The sequence below is a fragment of the Ammospiza nelsoni genome, chromosome 2 (assembly GCF_027579445.1).
Source record: "Ammospiza nelsoni isolate bAmmNel1 chromosome 2, bAmmNel1.pri, whole genome shotgun sequence".
In the NCBI taxonomy this organism is placed as follows: Eukaryota; Metazoa; Chordata; class Aves; order Passeriformes; family Passerellidae; genus Ammospiza; species Ammospiza nelsoni.
The window spans coordinates 76,884,962-76,911,114 of record NC_080634.1 but is presented as its reverse complement, the minus strand read 5'-3'; the positions used below and the strand labels follow the sequence as shown (position 1 = coordinate 76,911,114).

At 38.5% G+C, this 26,153-nt stretch overlaps 1 protein-coding gene across 3 annotated transcripts in view; it reads right to left on the bottom strand.

Annotated features, from left to right (window-relative positions):
• Nucleotides 1-14,104, bottom strand: part of GPC5 (glypican 5) — a 597,183-nt gene extending 583,079 nt beyond the window's left edge. For all 3 annotated transcript variants that reach the window (XM_059466144.1, XM_059466146.1, XM_059466145.1), the window contains exons 1-2: nucleotides 13,935-14,104; nucleotides 5,801-5,962 (exon numbers count right to left, since the gene is read on the bottom strand). In XM_059466144.1, the coding sequence (XP_059322127.1) occupies nucleotides 5,801-5,962; nucleotides 13,935-14,100 (328 nt within the window). In that variant the 5' untranslated portion in view covers nucleotides 14,101-14,104. The remainder of the gene's footprint in view (nucleotides 1-5,800; nucleotides 5,963-13,934) is intronic.
• Between the last annotated feature and the right edge of the window lie 12,049 nt (nucleotides 14,105-26,153).

Sequence of the window (26,153 nt, the reverse complement as noted above, 5' to 3'; positions counted from 1 at the left end):
ATGTTTGCTAATATTGAGCCTGTATTTTCTTTGCTGCAGTACGACACCACTGGGCCTTTATCTACTATGAAGGAGTACAGATAAGCACTTTCTTATGTGCAGTTTTTTCTATGAAGGTTTCAGAGCATATTTTTTCTCTCCTCTTTCCAATTGGTCCACGTCTTTCTAGTACACTACCCAAAACTGCACAATGTTCTCCAGTTTACCTAAAACAGAAGATTCAATTCACAGATCTCTGCTGTCTTTCTGTTTAAGAATCTTAAAATAGTTGCCTGCTTGACAACAGTGTGAAACTGCTGACTTTTGTCTTTCATTATTGAAGATCTATCATTATTCACAGAACCTCTCCTACAGAACAAATTCATTGCAAGAAATCTCCCATACTATTATGTCTTCCACTGTTCCTCCCCAGCTAAATGGAGCCCTTTGCATTTGTTCCTATTGAACAACAATTTTTTCGCACTTTGTCTCCATCATATCAGGACCATTTTGAGTTCTGTCTTTCAACAAGACTTGACTTACTAACTTTTTGGGTATTTACTCTTTCTTAACAGAGAATAAAAACACTAAGTGCAAACTTCCATGGATATTTGAAAATCTTTGAAATCTAAAAGGCTGCAGGCAATTCTACCTTTGAAATAATATTAAACATTCATTCAAAACCATCAATTTTATACTACCTTCTCTGCTGGAGTTCAGTCTTTCAAACTCCTGCATTTTGTTCTTCCCAAAGTTCTCAGAATAAGCAGAAAGCAGGCATCCATGAAAATACAAATTTTCTATGGCCACTGCTCCCAAGGGAATGATGCTTTAAATCTGTACTTCACTTCCTTTTTCAAATGCATAAGAACTACATAAAGCATAAAATAAATCTAAATTAGCATATGTGTGTACTGATCACCGTGTTACTGAAACATAAACCAAAATAGTAGTTAGCTGGGTATTAACAAAAATATGAAAGAAATCTTAGTACTCACCGAGTATGAGACTGAACAGTGCACTGACATCAGCTTAACTGTAACTCAGTTACTACTGTAACTAGGAGAAATAATCGATGGTAAATGAACAGGCTGAGACTAGAATACAGGAACACAAGTGCACACTTGAAAAGAACAATTCAAGAAAAGACTGATGTGGTGAAAACTGTTACAGAAGCCCATTAAATCCCTGTGCATTTATAGATACATACTTATACTCCAGGAGTGCCTACAGGCACAGCCCACATATAGGCGAGAAGATAAGAATGAGATAGAGTAGAACCAAACTCCTTTGGAATGATAAAAGACTTGCTTGCAATACAGAAATAAAATTCAGATTAATAATGAAATTTTAGGTATTAATCTAAATCTCTACATTTCTGCACTTATAGCAGTCCTTAAGTGCTCTGTTTTATGTATATACAGACATACTGGGTCCAAATCTAAGTTACATTAGCATAATGTTTATCCTGCTTCTTTATTATAAAGGACACAGAATACCATATGAATAGTTGGTTCCTGAAGAATAAAGGCTGTATAACAGCTTTGTTCCTTAGACCAATCCGTGGGTACAATGATTCTTCTGTGCTATTAAAATTCCCTACTTTTTCAGTCCAGAGGGAAGCATGATCATAGCTGTGGGGAAGGGCTGCAGAGTAATCGAGAAAGAGGAACGTAGCTCTGGTGAACCACAGATATTTTTGAGACTCTCATCCCTCAATATAACAGAGTGACAAATTGAATCTCTCAACCTGTCCACATTTTTGTCTTTTAATAGAATCCCTAAACTTCATTTAATTAAAAGAAGTGGGATTCACCAGTATTTAGATTTAGGCTTATTTATATCACACTTAAAATATAAAGGATTATGGAGATGTGAAAGAAGAAAATATTAGAACATCAAAGCAGTTTGTATTGCTAATGATCTGACAGGCAACATATCATTTGAAACCATGAGAGATATAGAAGCTCTAGCTGGAAGTTTTCTGATCTTCAAATCATTCTTCAGAAAATTTCACAAGTGGAAAGCAATTGAATTAGTGCCAGGGCACATTTAGTTTCACAAAGATAAACAGAAATTCTATTATTTCTTATAGATTACCAGAGAAAGCAGCTCAGAAGATTTCAACCCATTTTCTAGTTCACACAATTTACTTTAGCTACTGACTAAAACTTTTTCCTATTTAAATGTAATAATTGTACTGTGATCTCAACCGATATGATGCAACAATTTTACTTCATTTAATTATGCTCTAAGATAAAGTGGAAATTGATCTACTGTGTAGCAATAATTTCATAGAAAAGCATGAAACTGCATCAAGAAAGCCTGATTCAACAGACTTCAGAACTTACATGGCAAAGGCATTAAATTTTTCCTACACAGTAGGAAGTGTCAGGTAATGCTCTATTGAAGAGTGCAGTTTATTACCTACTGCATACAGACACACATTTGCCAAGTCCTCTGCTTCAGTGACAGGCAGCCTCATTCAGAAATGATTGATGCTTCCATATTTATGAAAACTATGCCACACTACTAGAGGTGCCAAATATAGTAGCACAAAGAAAAGTCCATTTGCTTTAGACTCCACAACTAAATTCTTATCTCTAAACTTCCCTTTCAGCCAGACAAGCTGTTATCTTGCTCTATGTCATACATGGCCACTTTTAAAAGGGTTATGAGCTCTCTTGTGGAAAAACAGTGAAGTGACACAAGATCTGCTATTCTGTTGCACAGCACTCCCTCCTACTGCAGTTCACCAGATTCTTAAATGCCTATTCAATTCCCCTCCAAATTTCAGAAATTGTAGGGATTTCTTTTTTTCTCTACACAAAAACCAGCACTTCAATGTGACTACACTGTAACCCTGGTGGCACTTGTTAATCTTTTGAGTACAGGTATAGACAAAGGTCAGTGTGAACTTTGAGTAACATCTAAGAACTGTAAAAAATGAGTGTGTACATACTGAGATATGTCTATGTCATGCAAATGTAAGGTTTACAAAGGATTTGGGTTTATGGTTACCAGAAGGGAGATGTTATAGCAATCCCTGTACAGCAGCAACAATCTCTTCCTCAAATATTAAGATAAGAAATACTAAAAATCAGAAATGTGCAATAATGTTATCCTATCAAAATTATTGTCTTGGAACAAAATTATCATACAGCTTAAGTTCTCTAGTCACCTTTCCCAAGGGAAAAATGATATATTGCTCTCCATAATGTATCTCCCAGTTACTGGATTAATATCTTATTTAACTTCATTGCCACCCATCCTTCTGTTCCCTTATCATTCCTCAAAGCTATTAAAAAAGAAATAGAAGATTAAATGAAAAAGAAAACACACATTCTGAAACACCCCAAAACATAAGGAAAAAACTATCAGCACTCAGTAGTACCCAGTACACAAGTGGTGCAATTTGCACCATGTAGCCTGACACGTCCTAAGAGGCATGGAATTTTTGAATCATTTGAAAATTGTCAATAGTTACTGTCAAGAGGCAGCACTTAGCACAATACAGAACCGTGGAATTTTCATAACTATTAGAAGGTGACAAAGATATATCAATATATACAGATTAATTTACTCTTACATAAAGACACATGCACACATGTGACAAGTTAATAGACAGATAGGCAGACAGCTGCCTCATTTCACCAAGACAGTCACCATAAAGTCCCAGGTAGTTAGACACCCTGGAGATTCAGGATCTCTAGACTGTATTTAATGCTAAATGGAAACACACCTCTGAAGACCTCCAGAGTCAGATACAAATAGTTTATTTTAACTGCCTACTTCTCTCTACTGAATATATAAAAAACTGAGAAAAAATTAGCTATTTGTTCTGTTGGGATCTGGTCCACCCCTTTAAAGCCAACCTCAACATACTTTGAGAAGAGACAGGTGACAGCAGTGACAAAATCCATGACATCTGCTCTGTTCTCTATACACCCCAACAATCCCCTTCAAGCTTTCTGTGTGACTCCTGAGATGTCTGTCCAATTGCCAAAGCAGCAGAAAAGAGAATCACATTCCTATCTGCCCAGCCCAGCCTTGTCTAAACATAAAAGGCATGCCTAAACATTTGGTGGTGAGATAGGCACCCTGTCATACTGTAATTCAGATTGAAAGGGCCTTAATAAGTGTCCAGCCCAAAGTCCTCCTCAAAGCAGGGTCAAAACTGAATTCAGATCAGATAGAATGTCTTACTATGTATCTAGGATTCCAAGCTGAAAAAACATCACCAGCATCTTACTATTGTTTCTGAATCTGAAATCATTTAGCTTCAATTTTAGTTAGCAATGGTTGCAATTCTTCAAACATTAGCAGTATATTCAATAGCATGCTTTTTCACAAAGCATTACTTCAAAGTTAAACAAGGTTTTAAATCCAAATAATACTAGAATCCATGCAACATTCTCTCTGTTATACTTCTTTACATAAAAAGAAAGACAAAACTACTATAGACTAAAGCATGTACTTCAAAAATATGTGAAGTGTATAAGATATATAAAATAGATTTCACTTTTAAGTATATGCTTTGAAAAGTATTTTTTTTAATGCAAATGATGGACTAAAGACAGCAGAACAAATTGAACGTATTATAATATGTACCAAACTCTAGGATAACTCTTATGGTAGCAAGAAAAAGACAATACACAGAATTTGAAAGGAAGAACAAAGGCAGAAAAGATATGGAAAGATTTCTCCGTACATTATATCAATGATTCCCTGATTGTTACACCTTTTGACAGCTGTGTTAGGCAGCTAAATGGCAAAAGTCCCAAAAGGTGGAGAGCAACTCGCAACTCCAGCTTGTTTTTAGCATTAGACAGCCTAAATTAAAAAAAAAAAAAAAAAAAAAAAAAAAAAAAAAAAAAGAAAGGAAGCTTTAGGATTCCAAAGTCAACTTTGCATTTTTGGACCTCATTCTGCTATTTATTTCAGCATCAGAGGTTAAAAACAAAAGAATTGCCAGAAGGACAACTTTCCAAGCCTGTATGAAGTTACCATGCTATCCTTTCCAATGAAGCGGCCGTAAAGGTTAGTAAGTACATACTAACAGATGAATGACAAGACTTTACGGCCTTGTCCTCAACACATGTAAACTCTGTATCTCCTTCCATCACATACAACCTCACATCTCTATTTTCACATCTTCTCTGCTCCTTAACCAGTCTCTGCATTAACTTCTGGCTAATTAAATCAAAAAGAAACTAACAGGATACGAAGCAAAAAGGAAACCCCACCACCAGTCCAAATAACTATTATTTATCAGGTAACCTCCTGTCATTTATTAAAACAACTATGGTTCAACGTGCAATTATTCTTTCAACCATATTTAGAAACTCAAGAGTCTGAAAAACTAGATCTGAAAAAAGAATCTCAAAATCTCAAAATCAAACTACCCAAGAATGTCTACTAGAAAAAGACAAAGAATATAGTGGGTGGAAACAGTGGTGTATAAAAAAAAAAAAATCTCTCTTTTGTACCACTCCAGGCATTAATAAACTTGGCCATTTTAGTATGCCCCAAGTTAAGGAAGTTAAAAATAATGTGAAGTTACAGGTTTACAATTAAATTCAAAGCATCTTACAAGAATGTTTTCTTACTTTTTATCAAATATAATTTTTTAAAATCCACAAATTCCAAAAGCAAAGCAGTTTCTAATCACATGCATGATTTATTACTACTTATTTGAAAGCATAAAAGCATAGGCAGAAGCTAAAAATTAACAGATAACTTTTATTACATCATAAATAATCAAAGATGAAAATCAATAAAAGTACGAACAAGTTTGGAAACAAAAAGTAGAAAGTTTTACCTTGAAAAGCAGCTGCATTACGAGATATTAAAAATTTTAATGCAGCACTTGATGTTTGAAGCACTTGCTGTATATCTTGCTTTGCTGCAATCTGATACCTTTCTTCCATCTTTTTTGTACAGCATGTTGAATTTTCAGAAGTGCAAACCTGGAGATCAACACCTAAGGAAAAGGCAGTTCCACTGATTAATATAAAACAAAAGTATGCAAAACACAAATACCAAAGAGATTTTTTATTTTTTCACATGGGTATTGACACACAGAAGAAATATTCAAAGCTTTAAACCATTTGGTCTTGTTATACAGAAGGGGATACTGATTAAAATTCTGTGGGAAGAGTACATTCATTACAGCTAATTAAAGCCACATAATATAATTTCCCTGACAATGTAATCTTGTTCCAGCTGTGAATATTGCTAACTAATGCTGGTCAAATATGTTGAATATGCATTGTACATCACGATACAGGTGGCAGATGTCCCACTCCTGGAAACACTCAAGAACTGCTTAGATGGGGCTCTGGGCAACCTGATCTAGTTGAAGATGTCTCTGCTCATTGCAGACTAGATGACCTTTAGAGGTCCCTTCCAACACAAACTATTCTGTGATTCTGTGATCCTCTACAATACTGAAATGCTGGAGCAGCTCATGGCTGCCACTCCTGTCCCTCTGTAAATCTTGGACTAGAAAAAGCTAATTACTTCCAAACATTACAAACACTCCAGTGGAGAGCCGATTCTTGACAGATGCATAATGAACATGCTTATATCAACTTTTATATGGAGCAGTCCTAACTTCCAGTCTAATCTCCCTAACTGTGTCTTTCTCTAATGCCAAACATTCTCATGAATCCCTGACACCAACTCCCTACTTCCCTAATAGGCTGGGAGACACTTCTACAAAGGAGGATTTTTTTTTTACATTTTGGGCACACTGAAATCCCAGAGGGAAAACTCAATACTTTTATAACTTTACAACTGGAGCATAATCAAGCATAAAAAGCATTATTCACCTTCCTTGTTATCATGTAGTATTCAAAATCTTTTTCTAATACTGCATCTAAGCAATGCTTTCCAATACAAAGAACAAATATATCATGAAAGAACAAATATGAGAATTTAAATTATATTAATAAAAAACTTAACAGTTCAATCCAAATTTTGTTCTCAAATACATTGTTATTGCAGTGACAGATATGACAAGATTTTGTGGAAACATAGTGAGAAACTTATTTTCATCTGCATGACCTTTAAATTTCTCCATTTTCATTATTAACAAATAATATACAGGGTAACTGCTCACATGCAGTTCCCTGTGTACACAGGCACAGACATTAATAATATTTGTCTAATATTAAAATGAAATAACTTAAAATTAGGTTTATTACCCAAACTCTTTTTAGTATTTTAAACAATTGTTGGGCACTGCTTAGCTTTCAAACCTTTGACACTTGTAAAGCAGAAGTATAGATACCTAGATATACTTGTAAAGCAGAAAATACAGGTTATCACTGCTACAGAAGTTAATCTGAAACTTTATCTAGGCTGTATGGACTTGAGTATAGCTTCAAGAAGACACACTTTCAGCCAAATCCTAAAATAATAATGTATATTTGTATATGACTTCAGATGAAAGGTCAGTATTATTTTATTTCCTTGATTTTATTTATACTTAATTTATATTTATTTATACTTAAAAAAGTATTTTTTAAGCAGCATCTTTTGAACATGGATCTCATTCCCAATCCTAAGTGAATTTTGTTTTATAGTTTTAAGACTGTTAATCATGTACATATGAAGTACATTTTATTGATCTACTTTTGTTCCAGCTCATTAAACACAGCTGCTTTCACTGGCCATGAAAAAGTAACCAACTACAACATACAAAGAACCCAACTGACTAAAAATTGAATTGTTACTCAAAACCACAGAGCGGTTTACCAGTTGTTTTTTAAGAGATCTACGGAACAAGGAACAGCTCAGAGATAATGTTTCAGAAGACACATAAGCCAGACCATGAAACAGGTCCTTCCATTTCAGTACAAGCAGTATTAAAAAACCCACACAATTATTTTCTGACTTTTCACATCTAAAAAACTTTCCATCTTCCACAAGAACTGTTTTATCAATAACCAATTTTGAAATAAAGGGAGAAAACACTTTCTACTCCAAAAGGGCATATTGGCTCTTTTCAGTACCAAATTCTGATGACTCTACATTGTGATCCACTTTGAAACAGGATCAACAAGACAACTGGAAGTGAAATACCTTAGCCTGTAATAAAAATATATTGAAGTAAACAGTTATGGTTTAAGAAAGTTTTTAGAACTGAAAATAATCTGAGTCTAGGAAAGACAGTTTGGGAAGAAAAACATAACTGTTCTAAGCTGCAGATTTATCTGTCTGGAACTGATTTCAAACTTTTAATCATGGTCTCAGCTGTACAAATCTGTATTTTCAGTACCTTGCGATAAACAAATGCTGACAGGATGAGACCATTAACTGCCAGGAAGAGCAAATGCCAGATCTGTGGTAAATTTCTGCCTGTCTATTTAGACTTCCAAGAGATCACATCCAGGGTCTGAAAAATCCCAAAACATTAGAATTGTCATGACAAACAGTCTTTCAAAAGCCAGCACTGAAATGCCATATGGCTTGGATGCAATTGTCAAATCAGTGGTTTATTTCAAAATGGATTTGGAGCCTGTATCAGACCTAAGTCCTTCTCGTGCTTATCCTTTAATATTTATTAACTTATTTTTGTTACAAGCACCACTCCAGATTTAGCATTACTTGCTATCACTACGATTGTTGTAAAGTACTTCAGCTTGGCTCAGTAAGAGATGGGGATCAGCCTCAAGCACCTGGCCCTCACTGTCGATACTGTTGAACCATCATCTCACTTTTTTCTGTGGCTCTCTTCAGCAGGAGTCAGTATTTCTCTCAGCTGCACTTCAAGAGATGGTGAATTCTACTTACTGCTTTCAAAAGGCACTCCAGACAACACTGCAGCACAAGTTTGGCTCCTTCCTTATACACTCCAAGCTCATCTTCCTGCCTACTAAGAAGCACTGCAGCAAGGTGAAACCATCCCTTTATACAGCCACGCTACAGTTCACAGAACAAAACATGTCACCCTGTCCAAAAGCCCTCCTATTTTGAGACTGCTTGAATGCCACAGTGACTTGGCACTACAAAAGTCCATTCCTTCCACAGGACACCAGCCTTAAACAGTGCAGACATAAGCCTGGTCTGCTGCACTCGGTGTGAGAGTCAGGAGGCACTCCCTGAGCTGCACCACCTTTCAGGCCAACCCAGCCAGATCAAGACTACTGAGCACTGATGACTTCCTGAGAAGCTGAAAGATAGGAGACTGAGATAGGAGAACTGCTATAGCGCTGAGCTCACTTTTTTGCTGATTTTAATCTCAAAATATTGTCAAATTTCTTTTCACAGGGATCATTTTGTGGATCCAGAGGTGAAATGTTCACACACACACACAAGATTATGCTGTTGGCAACAGTCCTTACAAAAACAGATGTGATATAATGAACATCAGTAACTGATTTGACAGAGAAATTTACTTTCTGTCTCTGACTAAATCATATTCCAGAGCTCTGACTGCCCGTTAAACAAATACAGTAATTAGAAGTGACCCTGCCTCCATACAACAAAAGCAAAAAAATTTAATTTGACTTGAGGTAGAACCAAAATCCAAATTACTGGAATGTAAATTATATTAGAAACCCAAATTAAAATTCAAATATGATCTTGGAATTTCATTAAAGTAACCTGCTGGATTTTAAACTGACTTCTATTGTTACTTTAAGGGGAATTAGCAAGAATATTTTAACTTGAATTACCAATAGTACCACAGAACAACTTTTTCTGATACTATCTCATCTTTCCAGCATGGTTTTTCTCATTTATTCAACTTCATATTCATAATGGTTCTCTACCAAAAAGCCTTTACAGTAAAATTTTAAATATTCACAGTCTTCACTCTCTTTTATGTTTCTTGTTCTCATAATTGCACACATGATCTCCCAGTGTTTGCTGAAAAGAAGCCTAGATTGATCCTTGAAAAAAATAAACCAACTCAAAACCAAAAAAGCAAACAAACAGAAACCAACCAAAACCAAACTGCTGAGAAAAAATATCTCCAGCACTTTCCCCCCCCCCCCACTTCATTAGGAATCGTTTGATTCTACAGTGACAGTAAATGTAATATTTTTCAATAAGCCACAAAATTCAGCTTTTTGGTGCAAACAGGAGCCTGAATTTTTTTTTCCCTGGCATACCTACAGGAGGCTCTCTGTGAGGAAGGCAAGAGTGGAATGTTCACCAGCCATCCTATTCTGCTGCTGCTAAAATCGGATCATAGAATGGTCTGGGTTGGAAGGCCCTTACAGAATATCTAGTTTCAACCCTCCACCATGGGCAGGAACATATTTCATTAGACCGGGTTTTTCAAAGCCCTATCATGCCTGGCCTTGACCACTTCCAGGGATTGGGGATACACAACTTCTCTGTTCTAGGTATTCTGAGAGAAAGAAATCAAAAAATAAATATTGTTTGCAACCAAGATAACAAGAAGAGCTCAGAGCTCCCATTTAATCTGTCTGGGAAAAAACCAGCTGCTTAAATTAGCTAAAAGCTCTAGATTTACTAGCATTTAGGGTAAAAGAGTGGAAATCTTCAAGAAATCTTGAGTTACAATACCAGAAAGGATATACAATATCTTGAACATAGGAAATAAAAATATGCTAAAAAGTATTTTGCAGACAATTTCTTTTTTTTTAATAATCCAAGTCATATTGGATTACAATATGACATATTGTAATCCAATATCCATACATATCACAAAAACAAAATAAAAAACTCCAGCCCTAACCTTTGAGTACTTTTTATATTGATTTAATTCTTCATACAGCAAAAAAGTGTCTTTCAGGATTTTTAATTACTGAAGTTATTCTGTACAGTCCCATCAAAAATGTTCTTGTAGCACAGAACCAGACAGGAAAAAAACAAAGTATTTTTGCAACTAACACTTGAAATTAGCATGAAGGCAATTGATGTTCCAATATAGCATGTGATGGGGCTGAGCATAAGCTTGTATTATAGTTCCCAAAACACATGTACAAAAGACCAAGAACAGTTAGTCAAATGTCTTGATTGCCAGGGGTAGCAATAAGTATCTTGAGAGTGGTAAAAAAAAAATATATATATTGATTATTAGTTGCCATTTTCAACACTATATCCTGTCCTATGTGGATGGTAACATGAACTCAAATTTGTAGCTTCCATATCCTTCAAAATCACTTTTATGTACATATACATGTCATTTCTGCATAGGATGACAGAGGTGTTTTTTTTTCTCCCTTAAGGATACACAACCTCTATACAACAGCTGCAAAACTAATTATATAAAATAATGTATAGGTTTTTGAGTTAACATATATTCAAAATACAAACACATGACAGTCTCCAGAACTAGAATTTACATTATTTACTGATATAAAGCTGCTGGTTTTATTCCTACTGAGAAGAGAAAAGAATGGGAATGGTACAGCCTTTTTTTATACATGCAATGAAAACAAGGCAAATATAAACCCGTAATTTTATTGACTTCTATTGCATACAAAACCATATGTCAACCAGCATTGCTGCTGTTCTTCAGCTGGTGATCATGCCCTACCCCAAAGACTCAGCTTAAGACATTTAAATGAAAGTGTTCTTAAGTTATGTCTACGGCACCACTAAAATAAAGACAGAGAGGCAATGCAGTAGAGGCATTTATGCAGCTTATTCTGAAGACAACACCAAGATTTGATAATAGAGTAGCTCCAGGATGCCACAAGCTGCACTGGCTGTCCATGGTCGCTGCCCACAAGGAGCACCTGAGATGCCAAAGGTATCCCACCCACTGCACACTGCACTTCTAGAAAGATGTAAGTTTCCACTACCAGAAAGATGTAAGTTTCCCAGAGTTACTGCATCTTTCAGCACCCCTGGGAACATTATGGAAACCCTGAGATAATTAAAATGCTGCTAGATGCCCACATTTCAGCACCAAAATGAAACCTTGCAAAGGCAGCTTGGACACCTATTTTCGTAAGGGGACACCTACAAGAAATGTGTGTGTTGTATGGGGGCGTGCATGCATCTTACACACAAACACATTTCTTGGTGTCATCAGAAAAGGTTTTAAAATATTTTTACATCTTGCTTCAAAAGAAGGCTTAATATAGAAGATGAGGAGCAAAAACTGACATTTCTCTTCACATTACGCTTTGAGCCTACTAATCCCTTTAATCACACCTAAACCTTCTAAAATACTCATTTAATCCCCATTTTCTTGTTATTGCACTTCTGGACAGATTTTACTGTTTCCAATTATTTGTTTCATGATATCTGAACAGAGTTCTTAGAACAAGAACTCTGGCAGCCCACAGCTATGTAATTCCTTCAAAGAGTGAAAGGCTGCTGACCATACAGCTGTACCACACCTCCTGCTGCTCACTGTTTGCAAGGGCAGCAGCAGAGAAAGGAATTCTTTTAGATTCGTACAATTCAAACATGGTTTTTACTACGAGCAGGAAATGCAGAAAAGTCAAAATCAAAAGAAGAAAGTGAGCGGTAGTATAAAAACTATGATAGGGGAAAGGAGGAAATCAGAGAAGAAGACCAGAAGAAACCTATATAAAGCACTATAGTTTTTTTCTCTTGAGTCAACATTATTTCCTCCCTATCCCTAGTATACAAACAAAGCATAGCAATCAAAATAAGCAATAACAGAGAAAGCATAAAATTTACACTAGGCTATGGAATGAGAAGAACATAGATAAAGTGATACCATATCATTCATACTGAGATTATTCACACAAATAATCAGCACAGAAAAATTAAATCGCCAACAGGACTGTAACTCAGATTTCACTTTCCAGACATCTTCATTCGAACAGTACCTGACTCATCAGGCTTTCCAACTGAAGTGTTTATTTTCTTTTTATCAAAGACAATTACAAAATCTTTAGGTTAGGACAATGCAAGAAGACAACCATGCATGTTGATAAATGTACTGTTAATAAATATAATACTCCAATTTATAAACTACACAATGCAATATTGACTGTGTCAACATTATCTGTCACATTTAAAGCTAGAGTTATGAAAAGCTCTATTTTGGAGGGATTCTTTTAAAATAAACTTAGTATGCCTTATCTCAACTTGCAGAGTTAGTAAAAACCACACAAATTATCTTAAAAAACCCAATGAGGTTAGTTATTGATATTTTAAAGTGAGGGGGACATTAACTCAGCTTTTGTTGCATTCTCTGTCTAAAAAGCACTGGCTCACATTTACTAGTTAATCTGTCAGCCAAACATGAACATACTTTAAAGATGTGTAAAAAAAAAAGTTGGTTTTACATCCTATACCGCTGATCACTAAAATACTTGCATTTTAATCCTCTGAGTTCAACTGAGGTTCTCACAAACCTGGAACCAAAACCTCAAACCTAAAACCATACCTTACTATATATGTGCTTTGCAACGTCATTCAGCATCTACTTTTAAAAAAAATTAACTGCTGATACAAACGCCAGATATACTCAAATTGCCATGAAGACTCTACTTTCCCGGGAATTTTATGCCATTACGTTCCAGTGACAGGCAGATATCCGTACGGAAGATGCGCAGCCCGAGCAGCGGCAGCGGTGTCAGTCACTGTCACTGCACAGCAGAGCGGCTCCAGCAGCCCCAGCGCGGTTCGCTGGCTGTCCCCGGCCCCCAGGGCTCGCACCGCCGTACGGTGCCTGCCCACGGCCGCCTGCAAGCAGGATGACCCCAGCAGAAGGCGGCTCGCTCCGCTCTGCGCGGTACGGAGGGGAAGTGGGTGGGCACAGGGGGGTTTTAGGCAGGTGTCGGGGTGCCCCACTGCCCACAGCCCGGGAAGAGCGTTTTCTCTCTTTAAGGGGCCAGCCGCGATGTCGCTGTGAACCGGGGGACCCGATGTGCCCGCGGTGCCCAGCCCGGCCACGAGCACCACCCATCCATCGCCGCCGGCGGCACCGAATTCAAACGCGGCGGCCGCGTCGTTCCCGGTGCCTCCTGCCCCATCCAGCTCTGCCTTACCTGCCCGCGGGAACTCCGGGACGCCGCCGAGCGGGCCGAGCCGCCGCAGCTGGAAAACTTTCCGGACCGCCTCGCAGCTCGGCGGCGGCTCCGCACCCTGCGAGGCGGCGGCCAGGAGCAGGACGGCGACGGTCAGGACGCCAAGGCAGAGGCTCTTGGCCCCCATGGCCCGCGACTGCCGGCAGCTGCCGCAGGGACGCGGCCGAGGCGCCCCGAGAGCCGCCGCGGGGGAGGCGCCGCCCGCCGCCCCGCCGGGACCCTCCCCCGGCCCGGCCCGGCCCGGCCCCCGGCCGAGCAGGGCCCACGCCCAGGGCGGCAGCGGGAGGGCGCTGCCCGCTGCCCGTGTCGGGGCGGGGGACGAGGGGAGACACCCCCGCCCTACCACGGACACCCGGGGTGCGGCGAGTGCGGGCTGCGGAGGGGAGAACGAAAGGCAAAGGAAGCGCTGGCATGGTAGGGGAGCAATTTCCATCCAAAAACACGAAAAAAAAAAAAATTACAGCGCTTTGGGGAACTCCTAGCAACGAGCTTAACACTGTCAGTAAGGTACGCCGTTCAGTTTGGCTTGAAATGCCAAACTTTTCTTTTTCTGACAAAAGTTTCCAAGCATTCGGCAGTCTTCAGAAGTTTCAGTTTCCTGAGGCAAACGTGACACGGGACCAATTCACAAACTCTTGTCCTGTCTACAAGCTGTTAGAGCAGCCAAGGAAGCATCTGGGAGGCATCAGGTTATCTTTAAGAACAGCTTCCTTAATGCCAAAATCAAGAATTTTCTCCGCGCACAAATTTTAAATGTCACACCTTACCCCTGACAGCCAGGAATTTTTCTTAGTGTGCTTCGAAGCTGCAAGTGGTCATTCAGCACTGTAAAACATAAGGCTTTCAATTTAAAAGAAATCTTTAATCCGTGTCAGCAATTTCAACACAAGACTGCAAAGCCAGTTCTAAGTGTGGATTATTCCACACTTTCATTTAAATACAGTTAACCAACCAAAACATAAGTTATTAAAATTTGCACAAGAGATCAACCACTACTGAGCAAAGCAATAAAACAATGTCATTACACAGTCTACTATGACAGAATTTGTTGTGCTTTTCCTATACATTGATGTATAAAGAGTGTACACAGATGACAGGTTACAATCTTCTTGATAAAGCACACTACAGCAAAAGCCACCTTCGGCCCCCATGAAAAAAGGGGAGAGGGAGGGAAGAAAACAGTGAGTCCTAGTGCAAATAAAAATATTTGGTTTAGATTAAAGTAAATAAATAAAAAATAAATTGCAACGTCTTGTATGGAAGCTGGTATTAGGCAGTGAACCCCTTGTCATTCAGTTAAATAGTCTTTTTTTAAGATATTGAAAAATACCACTAGGGAAAACAACATGAGAGCCAGAGAACATAGGATCTTATTCAGCAATTTGAAGATGGTAGAGCCAATTCTGGAAGTGTTGAAATGCCATCCTCAACATCTAATACAAGATGTGCAGCACACACAGTAAACTTATGAAAATAAAGTACTAGTATTCAGGGAAAAATTCTTGCAAGTTAAGAAAAACATATAAGTATTCCTACTTACAGATTTCTCCTTTACCCCACAACCACATGGAAGTTTGCCTACAGCAATAGATGATATTGGGAAATCTCTAGAACCCCTTTGCTTCAAATGGAACCAGTCCTTTCTCATGTCCTCCACTCATAGCAATGCAGAGAAACCTATATCCTCCAACTCTACAGTTTAAGGGAAAAGGAAAGTTTTTGGTAAGAAATTGAATGTACATGTTTTAACTAGATCTTACCATGCGAGAAAGATTCTAGTTTTGTCCAAAAGGTGAGGTGGGTTTTTGTTTGTTGAGGGATTTGGAGAGTTGGTTTTTCGATTTTTATTTTTTGTTAACAGCTTTAGCATAGGAAGTGTGAAGGAAATAATTAATTTTTGCTACATTAAAATATTGGATTTAATTTCAAGTTTTATGCTTCAAAGCTTCCCTGATTTTAGTCTTAAAATGTGTATTTTAGCTAACAAGTTTCAAGAATTAATTATTCTGGGATATACTAGACTGAATTTTATTTGCTAGTGCTGTTTAGCTAGTAATGAGTAGGCTCCTGTCTCTTGCCATGGGGCTCCCATTTGTGACTGTATTTTGAATCTACTGCTTATTAGTGGGCACATTTTGCTTTTGCTTACTGTATTTTGCTTTATGACCTTAGTGTATTGTGCCTGGGAATGCTTTGATTAACAGCCATTCAGATGTGGCTCCAAGGGATGGCAGGTGGCCAGAGTGTGGTGGCTGCTGTTCCTGTCCTGCTGTACTGGACAGGCTGGAACTTCAGTCTGAACTTGAGTTGAACGGTCTGTGACCTGTGAGTGAATCCACGATGGACAAGAGATCCACCTGCAGCCCATGGAGAAGGTGGATGCCTGAAGGAGGATGTGACCCTGTGAGGTGCCTGTGATGGAGCAGGTTTGCAGAAAAAAGAAACTCCTCTCATTTTAGCATGAGAATATATACATACATATATATGAAGTTTAAGAGAAAACATTAGCATTGTGTAGACTTGTATCTTCTTGGCCAAAGCCTGAACATATGCACCTGATAGCTCCTCATGGATATCTAGCTGTTAGCACAAGATGACTTAAGAATACCCCTTCTACAAATTCTCCTTTTGTCTCATTTCCTTAATCAGAAACAATACCACTCTATTACCTGAAACACTGGCACAAGACCAGAGAAGGATCTTCAATTTATCCCTCTAAATCACAGGAAGCTAAAATGAAGCTATTATTTTTGGAACCCAGCTAAGTTTCCTCCTCATCTACATAAATGACATTCTTCTTTGGACTGTCATCTTGTAACAACTGAAAACACTTTATATGGCTGTGCCACCTTTCCTGTTTTCATCTCTTCTGAGAGCTACTACAAAAATAACCCTTTCCAACTTGTTGCTTAGACCATGTTTGCTTTTCTCATATTCCTTATAATGTCAAACACAAGCTGCTTGGCTTCAATTGCATATCCTTTTAAGTGGTCCCCTCTCAGGATGCAAATGGGAGTTTCTATTTCCAAGGACTACAGGACCTGTCTCCATTTTCTGAAATGATATATACTTTCATGCTATTTATTCTTATGTATCTGAAAGTAGTTCAAACATCTTAAGCTGCCTCATAGTAAAAAGATTTGAAGAATGATTTAGAAGAATAAGTGTTTTGACTATTATTTCTATACATACCATAGTAAAGGAAGGAAATCAATCTTTATTGATTAAGGAGAAAGACTAGTGTCTGTGTTCACTGCTATGTTCACATCATCTCCCAGTGCCAAATTCTATTTCTGATCTAATATATGCTCTCTGGATATCATCCTTTTGATTTTTATATAGCTTTGAACAGAGGGGGGATCCTAGGACTGAAACAGAACTTCTTGAAGTTACAGCAACAGCATGGGGAGAAACAACAACAAAACAAAAAACACACAACAAATCAACTTTTTTCTTCAGTTAAACAGAGCTATTATAATGATTCTATAGATAGTAAGGAAAAGAAAAAAAAACATAGCCAAAAAGAAAAACAAAAACAAAAAAACCCACCCCAAACAGTAACCTTATTTTAGGTTGGGATACTAAAGCTGGTGAACTAGAACTAAAAGCTACACAGCATTTGTATTCATAACAATGCCACACTTACCAATGGCACCATAAACTTAATGAGGTCTGTAAAACTTCACACACAACTCTTAAGTTTAATTAATCTAATGATTCATTAAAAGTAGAGCTGAAAGAGTTTATACCAGTCTTGCAAAATTGTAACGTGATTTTGAGATAAGTTCTCAAAAATGTTGGTTGGGGTTGGGCTATTTTGATTTTTTTTAAAAGAAGGGAAAAATATTAATTTTAACTGAAAATCATTTTGAACTCTTAATGAGAAAACTGTATTATTGTTTCATGCTTGCAATGACAAAGAGCTGTCAGCTGAGGGTCACATGAGAGAAAGAACACTGGGGAAACAGATGCAGACCACAGAGGAGTATATTACAAACACAGTAAAGTTTGGAAGGGACCTTTAAAAGCCCTCTAGTCCAATTCCCCTGTGACTAGCAGGGACATCTTCAACAATGACAGACCACCAGCATTGCTCCTCCCACCCCCAAGCACGAAGCAGATGCTGTTCTTCCATTAACTTCAGCTGAGGCTTCCCCCGCGCATTGCGGTGCCAGCATCCCTTCTGTCCCGGCTCCCGGCCTCTCCACACTCTGTTCATCATCTTCCCGGTGAGGTCAGCCAGCCGCCGGCACCCAGCAGAAGCCGCTGGCAGGCAGGGCCGAGGCAGGGCTGTGCCTGCTGCTGCCGCTGCCCCTGGGGGCTGCCCCGCTCCCGCAGGCGCGCCCTCGGCTCGGGACACGGGGGGGGGGAAAGGTCTTCTCCCGGCCATCCACCTCCACAGCCCCGGCCCCGAGCTCTGCAGGACCGGCTTCCCACTTCCATTGGAAAGGAAAAGGGTGCAGAAGTTCGGACCTGGGAGCCTGCCTACACAGGCACAGCTTCCGTTCTTCACAGTAATTCCAAATTCCAGTACTCACTTCAGAGTACTGTACCCAGAAGGTAATTGCACATCTATTTTCATAAAGGTTTTATTAATTTCATAATTTATACTTCAAACGTAGCTCCGCAGTCAGCCATTTACTCTCAAAAGTACTTCTTCTTACTGCTAGGTACACTGTTTCCATGGAGACTTCCTTAGATATTCTGGGGTGAACACTCTTAATCTCTTATTTTCTTTTCATTTTAAAAATCAGGACAGACCTAGGCACTCCTGAAAGGCCGTAAAGGTTTAAGCTTCCATTAGTAACAACTCCCATGCATCTATTTTTAGATTACTAGGAGCTACACGCTGCCAGTGTTGAACAGGTGACCTACCTCACCATTAGGTCCCCCCTGAATTGACACACTAAGGTAAAGAATTCGTAGGAAGTCTCGAATTTAGACCAAAACACAGTAACTCTGTTACACCTGATGTAACTAATATCAAAGAAAATTAATGCAGTCACCTTAATTTTCTTTAATACCATTCACACATTCAAGAGTCAAGTGACTAGCTGTCTCTGTCTGCTTGACACAGATCCAAACCTTCCCACCTCCCAAGTGAACATGCAAGATACTAATGTATTTTTTTTAAGTGGCAAGGCTATGCAATCAATCTCTGATATTAGCTTAACATGCACTGTAGCAGTTGTAGCAGCTGTCTGGGGAAACCCAGAACACCAGTCTACCAAGTGGGATATGCTTGCTACACATGACCAAGAATTTAATCTAAAAACGCTAGCACTGATTTTTTCCTGCATTATAAATACACAAAATACAGCCACGGCTTTCTATTCAAAGGCTGTTAAACCTCCTACCAAACCACATTATGAGCTCTTTTTATGGATCAGTCTATATTTATCAGGACACAACTTCCATCAGCACAAGAACTTTATTAACTTGATAATGAAATTCACAATGCAAAGTCAATTGTAATGATGTCAATTACAGCAATTACATAATGATGTCAATGGCTATATGCCTAATGCATATAGTTATTTGTTAATAGGTACTTCTCTGCTCTTATAGGTATGAGATACCCAAAATGGCTCAGTTGCAGGAAAAATCTTCAAGTGGAAATAATGTGAATACCAAGGCCATCCACCACAAAGTTTCATGAACACTGTTATCCCTGAACTACTCGTGAAGTTTATTTCTCATTTTGTATGAAACAGCAAAATGCAACCAGTACCTGGAAAAAGTAAGGCCAAGGTCCTCATTAAAGAAAAAAAAAAATAGCGTGCTTAAGGAGATACCTAGCATAAATTTTCCTACTACATCTTACTGCCACACGGAAGACAAATTTTTTCTAAAAGACATAAATCCCTTCACAAGCTGAAACCAAACTGATCCCCACTAATGCATGACTAGTCCTGGATGAGGGGCTCAGGTCGGTGTGTTTTCCCCATCTTCTCAATAGCATTAACATATATATTTAACGGGAGCTATATATTACACGTGAGTAACTCTGGAGTCCACTGTAGGAAAAAGAATTAGTGTGCAGCATGGAAATACTTTGAGATGTTAGTCTGCTGTTGTCCACTGGCTGTTCTGGAGTACTGTGTAGATAATACAAGTATGTAAGTTCAATCTTTGTACTACCTGGTTTCAATTAAATTTATCAACAATTAATATTAATAATAATATTATTAAAAATGTAAAAAAGTGATCACAGAACATACTTGAAAAGAATGTTATAGGCTTAGAAGAAAAGCTAAGGGAGTTCTCCAGTAAATATTGTATCTCTAACTATATTCCAGCCTTGTCTTCAAGTGCAGCTCTTAGATGGCTTGAATATGAAGAATTTTGAACAGAAAAAATTTTAATTTAAAAAGAAAAATAGAAGTGAGGGTAGGTATTGAACTGATACCTTTTTTTGCTTCACCTTGCCAGTATATACTGTTTGATGAAATATTGCTAGGATAGTATAGTGCTATACAGCAATCAAAATGGACATAAAAATTCTGATCGGCAGGGCTAATTTTTGTTCATCTCCTCCAGAAACAGAAGGAAATAAAAATGAAGGGTCTCAAGTTTGCACATTATAAAGACTCCTCAAATCCTTTCCCCCTTTTTTTCAGCCCCAAAAAGAATTTCTTTAGCACTTAACATTCAACTGTACATAAAGAAAATGCTACATCCAGACTGCACTTGCATGTAACTTTGGGTCACTATATGATTTCATTCACTGTGTCTTCTCAAACTGCTCTTTTCCTCACAGTGGTTTGGAGATCCATGCTGTACCTGGAAGGCTGCATTCCCTCTGATTGTCCTGCAGTGCTGTTTCTACCATCAACTACAAAATTTTCAAGAACAAAACATGGTAATAACAATCCAGATGAAAAACAAGGCAGAATAACACAATATCTACACTGGCATAATACAAATATTTAATCAAAACCAGACAGACCGTAGTTTTTCAACAGTGGTGAACAAAAAAAAAAAAATAAAAAAAAAAATCTACATTTTCCTTTTCTCTAGAACATGGAAAACCTGTAATGTTCCATCTCTCCTGTCATATTTTTGGGGGTCAAAAAGCTGGAAGAAGTCATCACCAGACGTTTCTAGTCTCATGTCTACACATTTATCTAAGACTTTATCCAGACTTCTATGACTAATATTTTTCACAACCTTTTTCAAGTTTTGTGTTTATTAAATGTTCCTGCAATGACTGAAAGTAGCACTTGCTCTTCTGTTAAAAGCTGTCATCTTGTTTTGTCAAGTACCAGTGCTCAACAAATCCTTTATTTCCACAAACAAAAGTACTTTGCCTTTTAGGTACATAAGCACTTGAGCAAGTCTCAGTTGTCTACATGCTCATCTCTGCCTCTTTTTCCAGAAATTGATTGCTTATTCTCTCCTTCCTTTTTCTTGGTCAGGATAGCTGTAATTTGTTCTGCCTGTGTAATCCAGCAATATGGAGCAGGGATGCTGGCAGCAATGCCGTTTTTATTAATATTGCTACTGATTACAAACTGGCACTTTGTAAAGGAGCCCCTTTATAATTTATCTCAAGCTAGACAGCAATAGTGGAGTTTATGCTTATCTAAGAGCTAAAAAGGGGATATTTACCTAGTGGCACAATATGCAAGTTGCAAGTGTTTAGCTATTTACTAAATTCCTGATTCCAATTTTCCTTTTACACTTCTAATTAGTTTGGTACAGCTATAACTGAACTAACTCGTTTCAGCAGCATATTGTGATAGCTGCAAAGCATTGGAGCCACCAACTGTTCAAACATGGCAACAGCTACTTAACTTCTATTCCAGAATAGTAAATACAGAACACATCGTGCTAAGTTTTGGGACCACTGAGTTTCCTTCATTACTTATGATATAAAATCATATTTATCCCATTAGAATTATGAAAAAACTTTACATTTCATAAAAAGCTATTTCATATCTCAAATTATTGTATTGCCATCTCTAAAGATATGACATATATCTAATACCCTAGAGGCTCTTCCAGTTCTCCTTTCAGTTAGACACTCAAATGAAAGTTACATATAACTAAGCAGCAGATGCATTTCCTCACACACTAGATCATAAGAAGTTCAAGCAAGCCTTTCATAATGAATTTTACATTTTACATTTGTTACTGCAAACCATTACATACAGAATTTAAAACACTTGAAGATAATTATTGTAGTAATGAGCAAAATGAATGCAGAGTTACCTCAGAGCACACTCTTAAAACAACCACATGTTCTGCTAAAAGAACACCCTGTTGTTTTTTAAGTTTATCTTGAACTTTTATTTTCAAATACATGTATGTTTTAATCCCCTCTATTTAATTTCCTTACAGTGCCTACTTTAACCATAAATTTCCATAATTGAGCTCTACCAACTCAGTTAAGGCAGCCAAGTGTCTCAGTTGTCCCAAGCTCTGATATTCTGGGGAGTTGAACACAGTATTTGCAAGTTTGCTGATGACACCAAACTGGGACTCTCTAGAAAGTGCTCTTGACTCTCTGGAGAAATCTTGCAGAAGTACCTAGATAGATTGGAGCATTGGATAATCATCAATGAGGTGAAATTGAACAATTCCAAATACCAAATTCTGCATCAAGGACAAACAGAGAGGAGTGGCTGGAGAGCAGCCCTGTAGAAAGGGGTCTGGTGTTGCTGTTGGCAGCAGGATCAATGTGAGTCAGACGTGTGTCCTGGCATCCAAGAGGTGAACCACACCCTGGGGTGCATCAAACACAGCATCACCAGCCTGTCAAGAGAGGGCATTATGTCTCTGTATTCAGCACTGGTGTGACCTCACCTCGACTGCTGTGTGCAGCGCTGGGTCCACAACTTAAGAAGGATATTGAGATCCTTGTATGTGTCCAGAGGAAGGCAACCAAGCTGATGGAAGGGCTGAAAGGGATGTTCCATGAGGAGTGACTGAGGATTTTGATGTTTAGTTTGGAAAGAAGGAGACTGAGGAACAGCCACATTGTTCACTACAGCTTCCTGAGGAGAAGTGAAGAGAGAGGAGCTGATCTCTTCTGTGATCAGTTATAGGACATGTGGGAACAGTTCAGAGCTGCACCAGGCAATCATTTCTTTACTGAGAAGGTGGTGAAACTCTGAATCAGGCTTCAGGAAGAGGTGGTCAATGCTTTGATCCTGACAATATTTAAGAGGCACTGGAACAATGCCCTGAGGAACATGCTTTAATTTTTTGAAGTGGTCAAGGCAGTTGGATTAGATGATTGTTGTAGGTCCTTTCCAACTGAACTAGTCTATTTTTACCTGAATTCAATCAGCACAAGGATAAGGAACACCTGAAAATGAGTACAACAAAGTTTGAGAATTTTAACCATTAGGCAACAGTATACAGTGCAAATTTCAGTTTGCAAGGCATCTTGGAACAAGATGAGTTTATATTACACCACTGCAGTCTCCAGGTAGAAAACAGAACAAGAAAGCTACACGGTAAGTCAACTGCACAGTTCAACTATGAGAAACCCAGAACTTTGATCAGTTTTACTTTATCTTAATGCAATGTTGCACTCATTACTATAAAATAATAGCTCAAGCAGTTAATATATACACTGAGGCAGACTCAACAGCAACTATCTTACTAAATCAACTACAAGAAGCTGATTATTATAGGGAAACAAGAAGCAGCTGTGAAGAGCAATTCCTGAAGTTTGAAGAAAGTAAAAAAAGCTCCTGGTTTGTCTATAACCCATTTCTTAGGCCCCTCAAGGACAAAGAGGAATTGTCATTTGGGAGCAAAGTTACTTTTTTTGACCTTGTATGCTTAGGGAAAGTCTAGCTTTAAAAGCAAGTTAGAAGAAATCAGAGAAATTGCAAATACCTATAGTTTTACTAAAAGCTTCCCCAAAATGTTCCCTGAAATCCACAGTACTTATTAAAATTCTGACTAAAATACAGCATGTTTAAACTAACATTGTAATATTTCTAAACAATTAAATTATATAAAAGGTTAATTATCCACATACAAAGATAAACTTTCTAAGAAAACTTTTAAACAAAGCTTAGGAAGAATGATAAAAAAAGCTGCACTTCAGACCTGTAGGCAGATCTTAAAGGAGCCTGAGAACTCTTAGCAAAAGACAAACATAACCCTGATACTAGAACTGACCTATCAGATGAATCAAGATTATAAATGTCTATATCCTTACCACATATGTGCAATTTCCCACCTATCAATCAGGAGCACACCAGGGAAGTTTGATTTTGTTGGGGCCATAAAAAGCCAATCGATGAGGATGTTCTGAGTGAGTAAAATCGAGATAAATCTCTAGTTAGTGAAAAGACCAGCAGAGCAGAGAGCTGCAGCTCTGACAGGGTGTTCAAATACTGATTAATGCACCACTTCTACAAGTTACAGCTACCACATGAAAGAACAGCACCTGCCCTGCCTTGCCAGTCAAACACATGGTGGTGTTGCTGCCCTATGGAAATGGCACTCGTCTCTTGAGCACACTGCACACCAGCTCAAGTTGTGGCATCATGTATTTCATCAAGTGCTGGTAAGGAAACTTCCCACTCTGATCATTCAGGGGCTCCCCACCAGTCACACTCCCCAGGGCCAGACTTCACAGCTGGGACTGAAGCCCCTTCCCAGCAGGCAGCTCCAGTGACCTGATGGGAGCCCAGCTTGGCTCCCTGCTCACCCCACTCACACAGTCAGACCAAGTTTCCCACAGCAAGGTCTCCGATGCCTCATTAGAGGAAATCTATTTATTCCCAGCACAGTTCCACAGACACAGCCCAAGAAGGTGCCTCTGAGGAAGAACCCCTCACTAAGGAACTCCTGGGCTTTTATCCCCTCAGTCTCCCATGCTCCTGCCCTATCTCTGTGTCCATCCACCTCACTGGGTCACCAGTCCTCATCTCCTTTGTTATCCAAACAATTCCCAGCTCCTGCTGTGTCTCTGTGTCCATTCACCTGGCTGGCAGCACCCATCTTCACGTCCTTTGTTAACCCAAAGGTTGGCAGCTCCTGACTTCTTGTCCTGGGAGATCAACTCCCATCTCAATATGCAGCTTTCAAGCCCAGCTACCTGCACCAGGTGTACTCCTCAGCAATGACACCTTCACATCAAAACCAGACATCCATAAAGAAGACATTCAAAGCAACTTGGGAGTGCAAGACTTAAAAAAGATTTCACGTTCATGCAAGGGATCAATTTTCTCCCACCATTAAGGACCACTTAATCCCAAAGAATGCTTCTGAGCAGCCATACAGACAGGCAAGACATACACCTGCATATTTTTATAAAATCTTAATCTAGATTTTGTTTTGTGCTTTATTAGAACTCCCCAGAAGACTAACAGTAAACTAATTTTACCCATTTGTTGTTTTGATTCTTTGGCCAATGCTCCCTTTAGGCTAAAGAGGGAAGGCTCATTTTATCGCTAGCAAAACTCTGAAATACCTAGTTCATGTTTTACGAATATAATCCCTTAATTTTTTCTTGAATTCTAGACTGTTCTTTATGTCTGTAATAACATGCTTACATTCCTGTTGGCTCCCCACACTTCTTATAAAATAATATAAGGCAGAATGTAACCTAATTTAAATGTCCTAGAAATCAGATTTGTAGAAGTAGGTGATCCCTAACATCCTATAGCTTTCCTATTCCCAAAGGAGAACAGGCCTACAAATCTGTACACTTTAGACCAAGCTCTTAATTTAGTACCAGAGAGGAACTTAGCAAGTGAACTGTACTTGCACAGATGGAGCAAATAATTTTCAAGCTTAACTCCACATGGTTGCAGACACCAGAATGTGGCTCCCAGCTGTCAATACTGAACACCTCAGCATGTACAACACTTTTGGCAGCTCCCACAAACTATTTTCCCAGGTAACCACTTGTATGTCAGAATATGAAGTATGTCTGTCATGGACAATAATGCTGCTTAATTTTGGATGGGAACTTTCTCAGTAGATGAAGGATAGAGCTCAAATTCAAGGTTAAGTCCAGACATGCTATTTTGCCAACTGCTACATGAAAGTAACCAGTGCAAGAAAGCTTACTTTTTGATATACTAGGGAATGTTGCCATGAAACAACTCGATGATTTGGGGAGGAAAAGAAAGTAGTGTTAATACAAGAGTACCTGCATCTTCAGACAGAATCCAGGACAGTCTTTGAATACTCCATCACAAAATACTG